The following is a 17,628-nucleotide window of genomic DNA, read 5'->3' on the forward strand; positions in this document are numbered from 1 at the left end:
TGTAATTGGCCCCATTGGCCCAGTCCAGCAATCTTCTAGTTCAGCCATTACCATTCTGTAACTAATAAAGAGAGCTATGATCACTGCTACGCATCTTCTCCTTGTATTGGACCCACTATATTATAGCGGTGACGAGGATGGGATCCTGGTGAGTAAGCCCTGGCAACTGGCACCACTCCACGCATTGCTGCCTCCACATCCAGCTCTGCACATCACATCGCCATCTCCATCAACTTGGCCGTCACACCAGGAATGCTGCCTGAGTTTGAAATGGCCTTCCCTGAGCTATTGGAGACCTGGTTGGAACGACTGCAGTATTATGTTGAGTTCCATGAAATTGAAGGGTCCAAGAAGAAGGCCCTGCTTCTCGGTTCCTATGGGACTGCCACCCTGGAGCTGGCCCAAGGCCTCATCGTGCCCACCACGCTCAAGAATGCAACCTTTGACCAGCTTATCATGGCACTCACTGCCCACTTCATGCCACAACCCACTATCCTGGCCTGCCCTTTTGCAACTTCTGTGATGCCATTTACCACCAATGCAGAGAAACGGGTCACATTGCTCGAGTCTGCAGATCCAAACCAATTTGCCATACTGTGGGGGGAGTGACCCAGTGACAAAATGGCCGATGCCAAGAAGTCGCCATCATTGAGAAGCTACACTCCCTCACAACATCGGCTGGCCAGGTATGCCAACTATCTATGCCCTCCCCAGACAAACTTAAGACTACAGTGCTCATAGAGGGTGCTCCATGCAAAATGGAGATTGACTCAGGGGCCACCTTCATGGTAATCTCGGCCCAGGCCCTTAAACAACTGTGCCCTGGGGGGGGACCCAGTCTATACCCCGGTAATATACCCCGGTAATAGTTCAAGACTTCCAGAAACAGGAGGTTGCCATACAAGGGGTCAGGTTCTTCAGGGTAAAATACAGACAGTAGGAGGGAACCCTGCCATTGCTAGTTTGATTCTTTAGGAATCTGAATCACTGACATCCACCAGGCCCCTACAAGCATGAATTTTCAGCTCATTTGTGGGGAATTCCCAGCTGTATTCAATGGAACCCTGGTAATTTACACCAGCCCTCTGGTGTCCCTGCAGCTGAACCCCAGCATGCAGCCCATAAGGCTGAAGGCCCAACGTGTCCCCTTCGCACTTAAACCTAAAATTGAGGAGGAATTGGATCGCCTCATGGCACAAGGGGTCTTAGAGCCGGTCTCCAGTGCACAATGGGAAACCCCATCGTTACCCCAGTGAAGCTGAACGGCAGCATCCGTATTTGTGCGGACTAGAAATGCACAATAAATAGGGCCCTGCAGGATCACGCCTACCCGGTCCCTGTGGTCAGCCATGTGCTTACTTCACTAGTGGGGGTCAAGATTTTCAGAAAATTGGACCTGGCCCAGGCTTACCAGCAGCTTCCAGTGGATGCCGCCACAGCCGAAGCCCACACCGTGATGCACAGAGATGCTTTCCAAGTCAAGTGCCTCCAGTTCGGGGTCAGCATGGCTCCGGGGATTTTTCAGAACTTGATGGACTCTCTTTTAAAAGGCATCCCTAGGGTCCAGTCATTTTCCGACAATGTGTTGATCGCTGTGGCCACAGAGGAAGATTTTGCCTTCCACTTTCATGCAGTGCTCCAGCATTTTGACTCAGCTGAGCTGAAGGTAAAGAGGGAAAATTGCCTTCTGGAGATCCCAAAAATTGACATTCTAGGCTATACAGTGGATGCCAGCGGGATCCACCTGGCACAAGACAAGATCTAGACCATATGCAATGCGCCGGCTCCCACCAAGGCAGAGCTACAAGCATTTCTCAGCCTCTTAAATTTCCATGTTTAAAGATTTTTATTTTTTCAAATGAAAAAGGGAATGGGGAAGCATTGGCGTGCCTCATGTCTTCACTCTGAAAGTTCTTTCTGGAGCCTGCTTCGAACTCTTGAGATGAGAGGAGGAAAACTTGGAGGAGATTGATCATCAACAGCTGACACTGGTGCCTGGAGAGTGATTGATGGGTCAGTTGCTGTTTGTTCAGCTGAGGAACTAGCTGGCAACTCTTCCAGGTCTGTTAACCATTCCAGCTCCTCCTCGTCAGGGCTCATGACAAAGAGTATCTACCACCAGTCATCATTAAAGCAGTTTAAATATCTATCTAACTATACATATAACTTTTCCCAATATTTTCTTGCTTCCTCTATGGATTTCTCAACAAGCATTAAAGATAAATAGTCCATCTCCGCTACTTCCAGTACTTTCCCTATCAACTCTTGCTTTTTAGATAACTCTTGGAGCTTCCATTTCTGAACAAATAAAATCCTAGCTGCAGTATTAATGTGTGCCATCAAAGTTGTTTCTTTTGTATAGTCTGTAGAGAACATATTCAACAAAAGCAGTTCTGGTTTAAGTTGGATCTGCATATTCAAAATCTTTTGTAATAGTTCATGAACCATCTTCCGATAATCTTTCGCACAAGTCCACATGTGGTAAAATGACCCCACCTGCTTTGTACATTTATTTATTTATTTATTTTATTCCGTTTGTATCCTGCCCTCACCATGGCGGGCTCAGGGTGGCTCACAATGCATGTGTATGAGTAAATACAGTAATACATTAAAACCAAAAATTATAGAATAGTATAAAAATATAAAATACATAAAATATTTCGGTGCTATAATCTTAGTTTCCGATTCTCTGTAAGCCAGTCTTGAATTGTCTGCTCCGCAGCTGCTGTACAGCGGATTTCAAGGGATGGTTCATATGTTACCTAGGACTGTAGTGGCCAGCAGTCTAGTTTACAAATGCCTGGTGGAAGAGTGCCATCTTATAGGCCCTGCGGAACAAATTTCCAACATTTCCATGGTGTTTAAATGGGGGGGGGACGCACGGCAACTCTCTTTGCTGTCTCTCCGCCTGGCGAGGAGATAGCAAAGGTGTGGGATCTTCCTCCCCCCCATTTAAACACCCTGCTGTGGTGTTTAAATGGGGGGGCGCACAGCAACTCTCTTTGCTGTCTCTCCGCCTGGCGGGGAGACGGCAAAGGTGGATCATTCTCCTCCCCTGGCAGGGAGGCAGCAAATGTGGGTGATCTGCCCCCCCCATTTAGGTAAGGTCCCCTGTGCAAGCACCAGTCGTTTTCGACTCTGGGGTGACGCTGCTTTCACAAAGTTTTCATGGCAGACCTTTTACGGGGTGGTTTGCCATTGCCTTCCCCGGTCATTACACTTCCCCCCCCCCAGCAAGCTGGTTACTCATTTTACCGACCTCTGAAGGATGGAAGGCTGAGTCAACAATTGCTGGCGCAATGATATCATTTGGAATGGGCTCTCGCAGGGAAGCGGATGTGCGCTTGCGACGAGTCGGCTACAATGGAGTGTTCAAACAGAAAGTACGCGCAGGAGTCGTCAGAAGCATTCTTATTCTGGATTTAATGTACTATCAAAAAAGACCGCGTCTCAGTTGTTGCAGTTCGGGACACGAACGAGCCAACGACCATTGCCAGATGCTGATGTTTGGACAACAGCATAAAATCCGACATGCATCTGGCTTTCATCCATGCCCATCTCATCAGTTTATGTGCGTCTGACTTCGGCCTCCGTCTCCCATTCATCTAAAATAATATTACGTCCTATATTTTTTGCCCACTGTACCATATTGTCTTTCACAATCTCATCTTGCATCCTCATCTGTAATAAATAAGAATAAATTTTCAAAATTAATTTTTCTCGAGGGCCTAAAAATATCTTATCAAACAGATATTGATCCATGTTAAACCCTATTACCTTGTCCTTTACATATCTGGACTCTATTTGCATTCTGAGCCACCATCTCATATCAATATTCTCGGTTTCTAGTTCTTCCTTAGTTTTTAGTTGCTTATCTTGTTGCAATAAATCCTCATACTATAGCATTGGTTTAATTTCATAAGATTTGGTGGTGTAAAAGCTTCAACAGGGGATACCCATCTTGGAATACTTTTGTAGATTTTCAGTTTTAACAGTGTATGGTAGAGCGATTTCTATAGCCAGTGATTTTTGAAGTAGGAGTGCCCTTCTAATCTTTGATACCACAAATACGCATGCCAGCCTTGGGTAAGTTCATGCCCCTCCAAAAGGAGGTGTCTTGTAACAAAGCCCAATCTCTCAACCAAGTCAATACTGAGGCCCTGTGATACAATTGCCAATCTGGCAGGCCTAGACTCGCTTTTTTTAAAAATCCTGCAGTACTTTAAGTTTAATCCTTGGCTTTTTCTTCTGCCAAATATATGTCGAAATCATTTTGTTCAGTTCTTGAAAGAAGGCATTAGTTAAGAGAACCATAAGAACATAAGAGAAGCCATGTTAGATCAGGCCAATGGCCCATCCACTGTGGCTAATAGCCACTGATGGACCTCTGCTCCATATTTCAAACCAGTATAGTTTGAAATAGGAATAGCAATCTTGCCAATACATTCATTTTAATCGAAGCTATTCTTCCCATTAATGATATATTCAAATCCCGTCTCTTAAATTTCTACCACGCCTTCCTCCCCCACAAGGTGGCCATGGCTGAGCCCCTCCACTGGCTTCTGGACAAGAAGAAGAAGAAGATGAAGATATTGGATTTATATCCCACCCTCCACTCCGAAGAGTCTCAGAGCGGCTCACAATCTCCTTTACCTTCCTCCCCCACAACAGGCACCCTGTGAGGTGGGTGGGGCTGGAGAGGGCTCTCACAACAGCTGCCCTTTCAAGGACAACCTCTGCCAGAGCTATGGCTGACCCAAGGCCATGCTAGCAGGTGCAAGTGGAGGAGTGGGGAATCAAACCCGGTTCTCCCAGATAAGAGTCCACACACTTAAACACTGCACCAAACTGGCTCTTGACAAGAGTCAAGAAGTCCTTGCATTGGACTCCCTATTATACTTTGCATCCTCTTGGACCAAACTGAGGCCTGTCTCATGACCAATGCTGATATCTCTGTGCCTACTACCCCTCTGCATACCACACCAATCAAGCCTGCTAATGTCATTTGGCATCTGAAATCACCTTTATAAAGTTTATATCTCTGATACCTCATGTTACATTTTATGGCACACATGGTCCAGCCCAGGGTTTCCCAAATTTTCCCCCTCCATGGCCCGGTTATTTTTACACTTCTGCTTCGTGGCCCGCTAAAATTTGGGGGTGGAGCCAGGATACTTTGGGGGTGGATATTTTTGGGGGTGGAGTCAGAAGACAGGAAATGATGCACAAACAAGCCTAAAACTCTTGCAATATTTTGTTTAGGAAAGGTAGGAAAATAGTGGGATTTTGCAATGCAATTTTAAAAATAAAACATCAAGAAAAAGCACAAGGATCGCACAGCAGAAAACTGAAAATATAAAAAGCTCTCAGCCCGGGAAAACATGAAAAGACTAGGAAAAGACAGAGAGAGAGAGAGAGAAAGGAAGGAAGGAAGGAAGGAAGGAAGGAAGGAAGGAAGGAAGGAAGGAAGGAAGGAAGGAAGGAAGGAAGGAAGGAAGGAAGGAAGGGCAGCGCTGGGGAAACATGAAATAGCAGGGCATTTCAAGCTTCTTTCCTCCCCCTCCCCCACCCCGCTGTACTCAGATTAGCAATGGCAAGGAAGGAAGGAAGGAGACAGGGAAAAGACTGACTGACAGAGAGAAAGAGAGAGAGGAAGGGGAATGGGAAATAAAGCAAATAGGTGGGGAAGACTGATAGAAAGAATGAAGGAATGAAAGGGAGGGAGGGGGAGAGAGTTGGAAACAAATAGAGACAAAAAGAAAAAAGAAAGAGAAAGGAAATAGGAAGGAAGAAAAAGGGAGGGAAGGAGTGAAAGAAAGGAGGGACAAAAGGTAGAAAGAAAAAGAAAAGAAAAACGGGATGGGAGCAACTTACCTTTTAAACTGCTGACTCTGGCTGCTCAGCTGGCCAGGGGGAAGTCAGGCCTAGTTTGCCCACCATGCCTCCCTCCCCAGCGGCATCGCTCCAGCTCCCACACCTCCTCCTCCCTCCCTTCCCCGCCCCAGGTCAATTTCAGGCTGTATAAAGCCCTCCGTCCCCCTCCCTCCGCGACCACTTCATCGGTGGGTGAAATGGCGTGCACCGAGCACTGACTCATCGCTCAAGCAGACCAGCAGCAGATCGAAGGGATGGCATCCAAAAAGGGCACTATGGCTGCTCCCACCCCCACATTTCCTGGATGGGTTATCTTTGTTACAAGGCCATTTTGTTGTTTACTTAACCAGAGTGACAATGCCAGTTTTCTCTACAGGCATTTTTTCCAGAGGTTCTTTCCATCTGAAAACTATTTGTATAAACTACCTTTGTGCTTCTTTCCAGCTTCAAATCCACATTTTAATGTATTCTTTTTCTAATCACTTTTACAGGCCAAACCACAAGACACCCTAGATCTCTGCCAATTATTAAATAATGACTTGGCTGCTACAGTAAAGAAGTATCCAAAGAGGTTCATTGGTCTAGGCACACTCCCCATGCAAGCTCCAGACCTGGCTGTGAAAGAAATGCATCGCTGTGTAAAGGAGCTTGGATTTCCTGGTGTGCAGATAGGTTCCCATATCAACAATTGGGACTTGAATGTCCCAGAACTCTTTCCAGTCTATGCTGTAAGTTGGTATTCACTCATTTTTAAGAAGGTACATCAAAAGATGTAGAAGTTCTCCATGACGATAACAGTTGTACACCACAGATGTCAAAATGATGAAAGACTCAACTTTTACTTAGAAAACAAGAACTTAGAATTGGGATCTTAAACAGAGGTGGAAATAGTCTCAACTAAGTTGGGCCTGAATAGCATGGGATTTTAAGAATTACATCATGCTCTTAATTGAGCTTAGAAGACAACAGGACTTGATACCAATGCTGGTGAACTGAAATGTATTTTCTTGATACCTCACTTCTAACAAGATGCAAGCTAGGGTTGCTAGCCCACCACACACACACACTGATCAGCTGGCCAACAGGGGGACTTATCAGAAGAAAAAGGAAGGCTCAAAGCCACATTGCCAGCCATGTCACTTCCAGCATGCACAGGAAGTGATGTCATCATCACCAGTGTCTGGGCAACTTCTATTATATGACTTCTAACACAGAATGTTTCCCCAAATACCAGAGTATTGCTGCAATATTCCTGTGTGATTACATCACTTCCTGTGAGCACCAGAAGTGACATCACTTCATCTCTCACAATTTAGCTTGGGCCTCCCTCCCTTTCTTGGTAAGTCCCCCCCCCCCATCCCACACCAGTTGCTAGGAGGGACTTGGCAATCCTAATGCAAGCAATGGAATTTTCAACGCTTTTTTTTTAGCATTGTCTGTGACATCCCTGTGCATTATTTTTTTAAAAAAAAAAAATAATGTTTGTGTGTGTGTATGCACACACACCTGGAAGTCACATGGCAACCTCTGGTGACTAACCCGTACTGGTGATCTGAAGGATATTCAGGGAGGTGACTGAATACAGCCTGCCCCTACCTCTTGACTTCTGGTATTCCAAGGAGGTCTCCCATCTAAGTACTTGCCAGAGTTGACCCTGCTTAGCTTCTGAGATCTAACAAGATCAGGCTTGCCTGGACTATCCAGATCAGAGCCTGCACATCATCATCATTATTTGTTTATTTAGAGCTTAAAATATTATGAACAGCTTACCCAGACCTTGAATTCAGCAGGATCTCACAGGAGCACAGATCCTGAACCTTTCTGCCTGCCCCAGATTGTGTGAAAGTCTTCCTATCTGCCTTCACAGACCTTGCATGCTGTTCATGGTTGGCTTGCTTGACTGAGGCCTAGTTACCACAACAGCTGTTTTTACAGGTTTTTAAAATTATCCTGTTGGACTGTTTCTGGGTCCCGGGTTTGGCTGCTTAGTTTTGGGTCATTCTCTTGTTTTTTGGTAGTTTTATTGTACTGCACCTGTTGTATTAATGGAGGTTATTGTAATTTTTCAGTTCTAGAAGTTGCTTTTTCAGGGGGAGGCTGGTTAGTCTTGAAGATTTCTGTGTATTAGTGAGTGCTGCTAAAAGAGGTTTTTAAAGTTTTGATTTGCAGAAGTTTGCTTTATCAAGGACAATATGGACTTTTGAGTGTTCGCTGTTCAGTGAGCACTTCCAGGTTTTTACAACATAGTTAGGGCTGTTATTAGGGTTTTTAAAAAATAATTAGGGTTTGAGACAGGAAATTCTTTGAGTAACATTGTTTGCTTAGGGCTTTAGCACTCCCCCCCCCCAAATAGGTCAGATAGGATCTTAAAAGCCGAAGATCTCCAGCCTCCACCTGGAGGATGGCAACACTAATTTAAACAGCCATTTTCTCCAAGGGAGCTGATCTCTTCCATCTGGAGAGCACTCCAGCCCTCACCTGGTAATCTCTGGGCAACAATGGTTCCCCAGGAAATCCCCCCTACCCCAAATCGCAATTCAGAGATTCTCTGATTTGATTTTTGTCCTGTTAGGGCCGAGCCATGTTGGGCTGAGCTGTATGTGTATCTATTTAAGATTAGATAGCAGAGATATAAGCTTTATAAAGGACACAGACAAACACAAAGATTTTAAAAAAAAAACCAACCTTAAAATCAAACATGCTTAAAATGTTAGCACTCATTGGTCTGAAAGGTGCTTTCTTTGTATCTCTCCCATGGTACCCAAGGAGATGGGCAAAGGAAGCTTTGGCTCTTTCCTTCCTTCCTCAGAGGACCAGGAGGAGGAGAAGCCTCAGCCAATAGGAGGAGAGGCTTGGCTCAGTAGCTCTGCTGTGCAATTGAGAGCCTGTCAAATCAAACTCTCCCTCCCCAAGGGAGGAGCCTCAGCCAATTGAGAAAATAGAGACTTTGCTCTGTAGCTCCTGTGCAATTGAGCAAGATTTGCAAAGTAAGCTGTGATTCAGAAGGAAGCCAGAGAGGAGAGGGAAGCAGATGACAGCCAGTTGCTCGGGGGGCCTGATAGACGCCCTCTGAGGGCCTGATTTTGTCAGCGTAGGGACATTGAAGATTTCAACATGAAACAGGCTAGCTTTGCTGAAAACAAAGTTTCTGTTTATTGAGTACAACAATGTATACCACAACGCAGGGTCGTTGATACTAATAGCGAAAGGGGTGCAAGCATGAGCATATAAGGATACACATCAAAGGCTTTAAATGATACACATCAAAGGGTTTAAATCATTTCCCACCATAAACCTGGGACTTCTTGGCTGAGAAGAACCAGGGCAGCTATCTGTTATCTCCCACCTACATAGCCGCCGCACCTCCGCCTTGATGGCCTTGCCTGTCTCTTCCAGGCGCCTGGGAACGGCTAGATGTTTTACATTTCAAAGGCCGGCTGGAGCACTGACCTCCCCCCCCCTCCTAACAAGCTCTCTACAATTCTAAAGTTAGCATAGCAAACGGACTAGTGTTAGTTCACAGTAAATAAACAATTCAGGTCATAAAACAAAGCTTCAATGCATACAAGCTGACAGATTTGGCCCTCGGGCCAAATGTTTGACACCGCTGTTGTTAGGTGGTTGTTGTTTTTTTTGTAATGCCGTAGTGGCATTGGCTCTGCTGGGCACATGCACTGGTCCTGCTGCTGACTGATAAAACACTGTTCATGCGGTTTGTGACATGTTAGAATCCCCTCCCCACCAGCATGCTAGATGCACCAAATTCTGAGGATCACAGGCTGACTCTGGCCTTCAAGTTGATGAGGATTGGATTTACAGGGTCCGAGTTACAGCCCTTCAAAGAAGGTGCCTCCAAGAAAATGCTTTCTGGGAAATGACAGACTCAGGCTCAGAAGTGTATAGAATGGACTCTGTGCAAACCAGAGGCATCAGTCTTGCAAATTACCTCCCCCCTGATGCATGTCTACATGCCCTCCAAATTTTGTGCAGATTGCACTTAAGGGGTCTGAGTTATGGCCCTTCCAAAGAAGATGCACTCCAGGAAAATGCTTTTTGGGAAATGTCAGGCACAGGTTCGAAAGTGTATAGAATGGACACCTTGCAAGCTATGCACACCAAACACACAGTGAACCTTGCCCTGCCACCCACTCCTCTACACTCTCTCCAAGTTGGGGGCAGATTACATTTCTGGGGTCCCAGTTATGGACCACCAAAAATGTCTACCAGATTTAAACCCTTCCCCTCCCCTTCCTGAGTGTGAACACCTCTGTGTGTAATGATGGTGAAAGTGGGTGCAAATAATGCCTGCCGTGGAAAAAAGTAGTCCTCTACCACCTGCATATCACAGACCCCTGTCCTTGGGCACTAAACACATCTTGCCAGCCCACTGAAGCCTGGCCCAAGCAGGGCATCACCAGAGATCTCAGAACATCCTTCCCCTGATCTTTTTCTGGGGCTCTCTGCAGAGGGAAAAAGAGTTGCTAGTGCCACCCAGAGAAACCAGCAGCTGTTAGCAGTTTGAGAGGAGGACTCTGCCAGCAATGATGGTGGTGGAGAAGCATCCTCCCCTGCTCCTTTCCCAAGTACACTCCTCTATGGCCCCTCCCAGCCAGTGTCAGAAAGCAACTGTGCCTCCCACTTTCTCCAATCCTGGGAGCCTGTTTCCAGCCCATAGTTCAGAAACACTTCTGTTTTTTCATTTTTAAAACAATTTTATTTGGTAACATATAGTAACATATTTCTTGCATCATTAATAACTTCTTTTATCTATCCCATATATTACTTTCTACCCACCCCTCCCCCCGTTACTTGACCCCCGCCTGTTATTTACTTAAAATACTAATATTTAAAGGTACCCTTAACTAATAAAAACAAAAATTAATATTCTTCTTTTTTTTTAAGACTTAATCATTATTAAAAATTGTCCAATGTCCTTTTATTTTCCACTCTTTTTCTACGTATCTTCTGAACTTTTTCCACTCCATCTTAAAAACTTCTACATCATCGTCTCTTAAAATTCTTATTAATTTGTCCATTTCACTCCACATCATAACTTTTACAAACCAATCCCATTTCTCTGGTATTTTTTCTTGCTTCCACAACTGCGCATACAATGTCCTAGCAGCTGAAAGCAAGTACCAAATTATAGTTCTATCTTCTTTTGGAAATTTTTCCATTTGTAATCCCAACAGAAAAGTCTCTGCAACTTTCTTAAAATCATATCCCAAGATCTTAGAAATTTCTTGTTGAATCATTTGCCAATACTTTTTTGCTCTTTCACAAGTCCACCACATAGAGTAGAAAGAACATTCATGTTTTTTACATTTCCAACATCTATCTGGCATCTTGTTCATCTTTGCCAATTTTTTAGGAGTCATATACCCTCTGTACATCATTTTAAAACAGTTCTCTTTAATACTGACACATCGAGAGCTTCATAGAGTTCTTCCACAAGTATTCCCAATTTTCCATCTGTATTTCTTTATTTACATTAATTGCCCATTTCACTACATCCTCCATAGACCATTTTAAAAGTAATTTATATATTTTTGAAATTAATTTTTCATTGTCTCCAAGCAGAACTTTTTCTATTTCTGTTTGTTCTTTTCTTATTCCTTCAGTTTTGATATCATTATCCACCAAACTCTTAATTTGTTGCATTTGAAACCAATCATATTTATTGTTCAGCTCTTCAGCAGTTTTCAATTCTATTTTGCCACTTTGTATTTTTAATAATTGATTGTACGACAACCACTTTTCCTCACCTATCTTAGCCGTTATTTTTATTACTTCAGCTGGCACTATCCATAGCGGTCTTCTCTCATCTCCATATTTCTTATATTTCATCCATGTATTTAACAAATTATTTCTTATATATTATTATTATTATTTCTCATATCTCATTATTCATACTAATGTCCTATATTTTATTTTCAAATTTATTTTTTAAATATCTTATGTTTCACCTATTTAGGTCCATCTTGATTTTTACAATTTTTATGTGGTTGTTGTTGGCCTGCATTGTGCTGTGTATTTAAAGGATATTATAGCATTGGAGAAAGTCCAGAAAAGGGCAACTAGAGTAATTAAAGGGCTGGAACACTTTCCCTATGAAGAAAGGTTGAAACGCTTGGGACTCTTTAGCTTGGAGAAACGTCGACTGCGGGGTGACATGATAGAGGTTTACAAGATAATGCATGGGATGGAGAAAGCAGAGAAAGAGGTACTTTTCTCCCTTTCTCACAATACAAGAACTCGTGGGCATTCGATGAAATTGCTGAGCAGACAGGTTAAAACGGATAAAAGGAAGTACTTCTTCACCCAAAGGGTGATTAACATGTGGAATTCACCGCCACAGGAGGTGGTGGCGGCCACAAGCATGGCCACCTTCAAGAGGGGTTTAAATAAAAACATGGAGCAGAGGTCCATGAGTGGCTATTAGCCACAGTGTGTGTGTGTGTGTGTGTGTATATATATAAAAAAAATTTCCACTGTGTGACACAGAGTGTTGGACTGGATGGGCCATTGGCCTGATCCAACATGGCTTCTCTTATGTTCTTATTTGGTCATGGACCGTAATAAAGCAAACTGAAACTGAGTGGTGAGAGAAAAAACCGTCCATCTTCTTTTTTCCATAATACAAATACGCGTGCCAACCAAATTTATTTCCATGACCTTCCAGCGCTAAGAGTTTTTTATTTAACAGCATTATCCATTATTTTATCCACCCTAAACAAACTGCTTCTTGATATAATTTTAAATTCGGTAATTGAAATCCACCTCTCTCTTTTGCATCTGTCAAAATTTTCATTTTGATCCTTGGTTTCTTCCCAGCCCACACAAATTCTGAGATTTTTCTTCTCCATTTATCACATTGTTTACTATCTTTCACAATAGGAAGAGTTTGAAACAAATACATTATTCTTGGTAGAGTATTCATTTTAATTGCAGCTATTCTGCCCAACAATGACAAATTAAGTTTATTCCATTTTAACATATCTTCATCCATTTTATGCCATAGCTTCTCATAGTTATTTTTGAACAAATCAATATTCTTCATTGTTATCTCCACACCCAAATATTTTACCTTGGAAGTAACTTCACAGCCCGTCAGTCTCTGCAAGGCCTGTTGCTTGTTTATTTGCATATTTTTACATAAAAGCTTTGATTTTTCTTTGTTAATACAAAGTCCCGCTAACTCCCCATATTTTTGTATTTTGGCTAACAACAAAGGTGTAACTTGTATAGGATTTTCATTTATAAACATTATATCATCTGCAAATACTCTATATTTGTAAGTAAATCCTTTTATTCTTAATCCTTCTATTTCTTTATCGTCTTGAATCTGCATCAATAATATTTCAAGAGTCATTATAAACAACAGTGGGGAAAGCAGACAACCTTTACTAATTGCCATATCTTCTGTAATTGTCATATCTTCTGTATCTTCTGTAAGATCTGCGTTTATACATAGCCTTGCACGTTGTTCAGTATAGTTCAGAAACACTTCTGCACCCTCCCCAGTGACCCTTGTGTGGCAGAGTTCCACACGTGCCACACTCATGTCTGGAGGAGTGCAAACTCCCAACACTTGTCCTCCTGTGTTCTCTGCAGACACCTGAAAAGGGTGCACACAACTATGTTGCTGCCAGAAGAAAAAGTCCTAATACACAAAGCAAAACCATGAAAAATAACTAAAGTAAACTTATAACCCTTATGAAAAAATGATCAAATAACAAATAATTGTGTGTTTGAGTAAAGAACATCAACAAATTTCATAACCTCTCACAAAATGCTTACACAATTCTTAAAGTAGAGTAGAGGGAGGCTCAGAGTCCTAAGTCCATGTAACACCCAGGGGAGAGGAGTTCATAATCTCAAAAGTTCAAAATCAAAGTTCAAAATCTAAAGGTATAAAATGTGGCCAAAAAACCTAGTAATTAAGCCCCACTACTTGGTGTGAGAAGGGAGACAGGGTGGCTCAGAGCCTTTACACCATCTAAGACTGAAACCCCAGCAGGGAAGAGGTGTTTGCAATCAGGAATAAACAAATGTGTTCTGCTTTTAACAAGTTCCTTGCCTCTCTGTCGAAATGACAACAGACAAGAGGATACACAGCTGAGCTGATCCCATAGAGCAGAATGAGAACTCTGTTATTGGTAGCTAGCAGTACCTGTTAAACTTTGGAAGGCCCTTATTGGTGTTTCCAAAGTTAAAGAATTCCACCTCCACTTGCTTTGAAGTTTGGTACATGTTTTAATTGAGCAAAGACAGCCTGTCAGGAAATATATCCATTTGTGAACCTCCACAAACCTCCACAAACAGCTTGAAGGTCTGTGCTGATTGCCGTGCCATGAACTTCTCTTTGTGAACCACGAGCTGGCCAAAATTCATCCTAAACTTTAGTTCATGAGCTGGTTCATGTGCATCCTTACTATGGAGGCCCAACTGTTGTTTGTTTTGGATGGTGTTCAATATAATTTGCTTTCCCCTCCTTTGCATATGCTCTCATTGTGGGTCCAAGTAATGGCTTCAATCCAATGGGTGGCCATAGCTCTGTCAGGAAAAGGCAGAATGTATGGTGGAGCAGTGGCTGCCTCTTCCTCCCTTCCTGCTTGCAGAATGCAAAACATTTCAATGTACCTGCGAGGAAACAAAATATTATTGATTCTGGACTGCAAATATTTTTATTTCAGGTAAAGTTCTGTTCCTTATGGCTGCAACTGTATCTTATAATGATCTCTGCATAGAGAACTTTAGCTCTACGTATTTATAAGGTTAAACAACAGATCAGTTATATTATCTCTGACCATTGTTCCAAACATAAATAAACCATGGAAATTATTAGAATTCCACTTCAACAAATCAGATAAATATACCTCTAGCTGTTTACTGAAATCATACCCTAAGGACCTTACAGACAACTGAATCACTCAATTTTATTATCAAAGGTAGGATGCATACCTAACTAAGTGCCCTGTAGAGCCTTGTTGGAAGCTTAAGGTTGAAAGCAACTGTTTGGGTGAACATCTGCCCCAATGCGCTTTCTCTGTTACTGCTGCCCCTCCCATCTCTCTTGATGTCATCTCAGTGTCCAAAATCTAAAGAAGAATTAAGTAAGAGAAAATTGTGAGAAACTAGACATGAAAACCTGAAAATTTCTTTACAGACACTCCTAGTTTTAAAGTACAACTTTTTTTTTTTTACACTGAGCATGGCTTGGTGCTCTGGAAATGGGAATTTCTGTGGACCATCTCGTACTACCAGTGGGAAGAATGACGCATTAGACCTACCTGAAAGTTCTTTCTCTTCAGTGAGGGAGAAGTCATCCATGGATTGGTTAGGTCATGCCTTCACTCGCTCAGATAGGGCTATGCAAAGTTCTTTATTGCATGGCTGCTGTAGGAGTGGCCTGGGCTGACCCGCTCCAGTAATGTCCAAGCTCTGTCATATATGGTCTTTGCTGTGCACTCTTTACTTTACTGTTCTATCTTTGGAGTATTGCCTTTCTTCTTTGCTTCCTTTGATTTGGTTTTTGGTTTAAAAAAAAAAATCCACCCCTTGTTCTCGTTTTCTTGTCAATCAGTTATTCTCTTTCTCTTGTCCCATTGGTAGCCTTCAAGGTTTGTTTGCATTGGGTGGGATGTAGATGACTTCTCCCCCACTGAAGAGAAAGAATCTTCAAGTAGGCCCAATGCTTCATTCTCCTTCAGTGGGGGGAAGTCATCCATGGATTGGTTAGCTGTACCCAAGCTTCTTCCTCAGGGTGGGGTATCGTCCTCTTAAGCCTCAAGCACCTGTTGCTGTACTTTTCTGCCAAAGGCTGCCTCTGCCGATGAAGCTTGGTCCATTCTGTAGTGCCTGACAAAGGTGGAGAATGAGGCCCAGGTAGCTGCTCTGCATATTTCCTCTACTGTGGCTTGTGTGGAGAAGGCTGCTGACGCTGATGCTGCCCTCGTTGAGTATGCAGTGATGCGGCCTGGTGCCAGCAGTTCTTGTACTTTGTTGGCCTTGGTAATGCATTGTTTTACCCCATACGCCACAGTGGCTTTTGATGCCTCCTTGCCCAGATTTGGGGCACAGTGGGAGACAAATAAGGCATCTGTCTGTCTGAATGGAACCGTCCATCTGAGGTATACGCGTAGTGCTCTGCATACATCTAGCTTGTGCCACCTTTCCCTTGGATGCTTAGGTTTCGGACAGAAGGATGGTAAAATCAGTGGTTGGTTTTGGTGGCACCAGGAATTGACCTTGGAAATGAACGATGGATCCATTCTCAGCGTTACAGTCTCTTTTTGAAATATGCACAGTTCCTTCCTAGCTGATAGAGCTGCCAGCTCGGAGACTCTCCGTGCTGAGGTAATGGCCACAAGGAAGGCCACCTTCCATGATAGGAAATGAAATTCCACTGATTTTAGCGGTTCAAATGTGGGTTCAGATAAGGCCCGTAATACCTTATGGGGGCTCCATGTGGGAAACCTGTGTTATGAATCTCTTCACATGCCTGTTTGTGGACAGACCTTTGGGCCTCGCCTGTCCTAAGCAGGCTTGGATTGCCACCACCTGACATTTTAACATGTTGGGACATAGTCCCAGCCTTCAAATAGGAAGAGGATAATGTCCTTTTATGTTGTCTTACATGGGTCCAGCCCCTTGTTTGAAGCCCAGTTTGTGAATGTTGACCACCTATGGTTGTAGATTCGTCTAGTGGCTGGACTCCTAGACTGTAGCATGATCTCAACTACATCTGCCATGAGCCCCAGGCTCTCTAATTCCGACCTCTCAACTTCCAGGCTGTCAGCTGCAGCCACGCTGGGCCTGGGTGCATGATGGGGCCCTGGTGAAGCAGATCTGGTCTGATTGGTAGTGTCCATGGTCTTGTGCATGCCATCTACACTATGTCGGAAAACCAAGGCCTTCTTGGCCAGCGGGGTGCTACGAAGATCACTAGCGCCTCCCTCCATATTCTGTTGAGCATCCATTACTGTCCTTCCAAACTTCTTGATGATCAGCTTGAAGACCTCTCTGTTCAGGGCCCATTCCCCTAAGTCCAGATCCTCTCTGCTGAGCCAATCTGCCTGATTGTTGGAGAGTCCTTTGAGATGTTCCGCCTTTAGGCTCACCTCGTTTTTCTCTGCCAAGATAGCAATGTTTGAGCCTCCCGGAACAGTGCCATCAATCTGGTGCCCCCTTGTCGATTCATATGCGCCTTGGTTGTCATGTTGTCGGTGCACACTAGGACATGTTGATTGCGCAACCTCTGTCTGAAGGCCACCAGAGCTAGTCTGACTGCTCTCAGCTCCAGCCAGTTGATACTGTGCATTGACTCCTTCGGGGACCACCTGCCTTGAGCTACCAGGTGATCGCAGTGGGCCCCCCATCCTCTCTTGCTGGCATCCATTGTAACAACTATCTGTAGAAGTTGTAGGGAGCAAATCCCTTTGCTCAAGTTCTCTCGACACGTCCACCAGGCCAGGTCCCTTTTGGTTGTATCTGCAAGAGTTATCAACTTGTGCTTTCACTGTGAAATGTCCCTCTGAAAGGAGAGGAGTGCCCACTGTAAGGACCTGCTCTGAAACCTTGCCCAATCTATGGTTGAAATCATTAGGCCTTGTATTGCTGCCAGGTGCATTAAGTCCATTTGTGGCTGGGCCCTGATACTCGACACTAGGTCCCATATTTTCTCTTGCTTCTCTTCTGGCAGGAAAACCATGGCCTGGGATGTGCATAGTCTGGCTCTGAAGTGCACTAGAT

General features: G+C 43.8%; 1 protein-coding gene across 1 annotated transcript in view; it reads left to right on the top strand.

The window, feature by feature from the left end:
* ACMSD (aminocarboxymuconate semialdehyde decarboxylase) overlaps positions 1 to 17,628 on the top strand; it is a 232,552-nt gene that overhangs the window by 87,800 nt on the left and 127,124 nt on the right. The window contains exon 5 of the mRNA XM_060257122.1: positions 6,366 to 6,602. Coding sequence (XP_060113105.1) covers positions 6,366 to 6,602 — 237 coding nt within the window. The remainder of the gene's footprint in view (positions 1 to 6,365; positions 6,603 to 17,628) is intronic.

Source organism: Heteronotia binoei, chromosome 16 (assembly GCF_032191835.1).
Source record: "Heteronotia binoei isolate CCM8104 ecotype False Entrance Well chromosome 16, APGP_CSIRO_Hbin_v1, whole genome shotgun sequence".
Taxonomy (NCBI): Eukaryota; Metazoa; Chordata; class Lepidosauria; order Squamata; family Gekkonidae; genus Heteronotia; species Heteronotia binoei.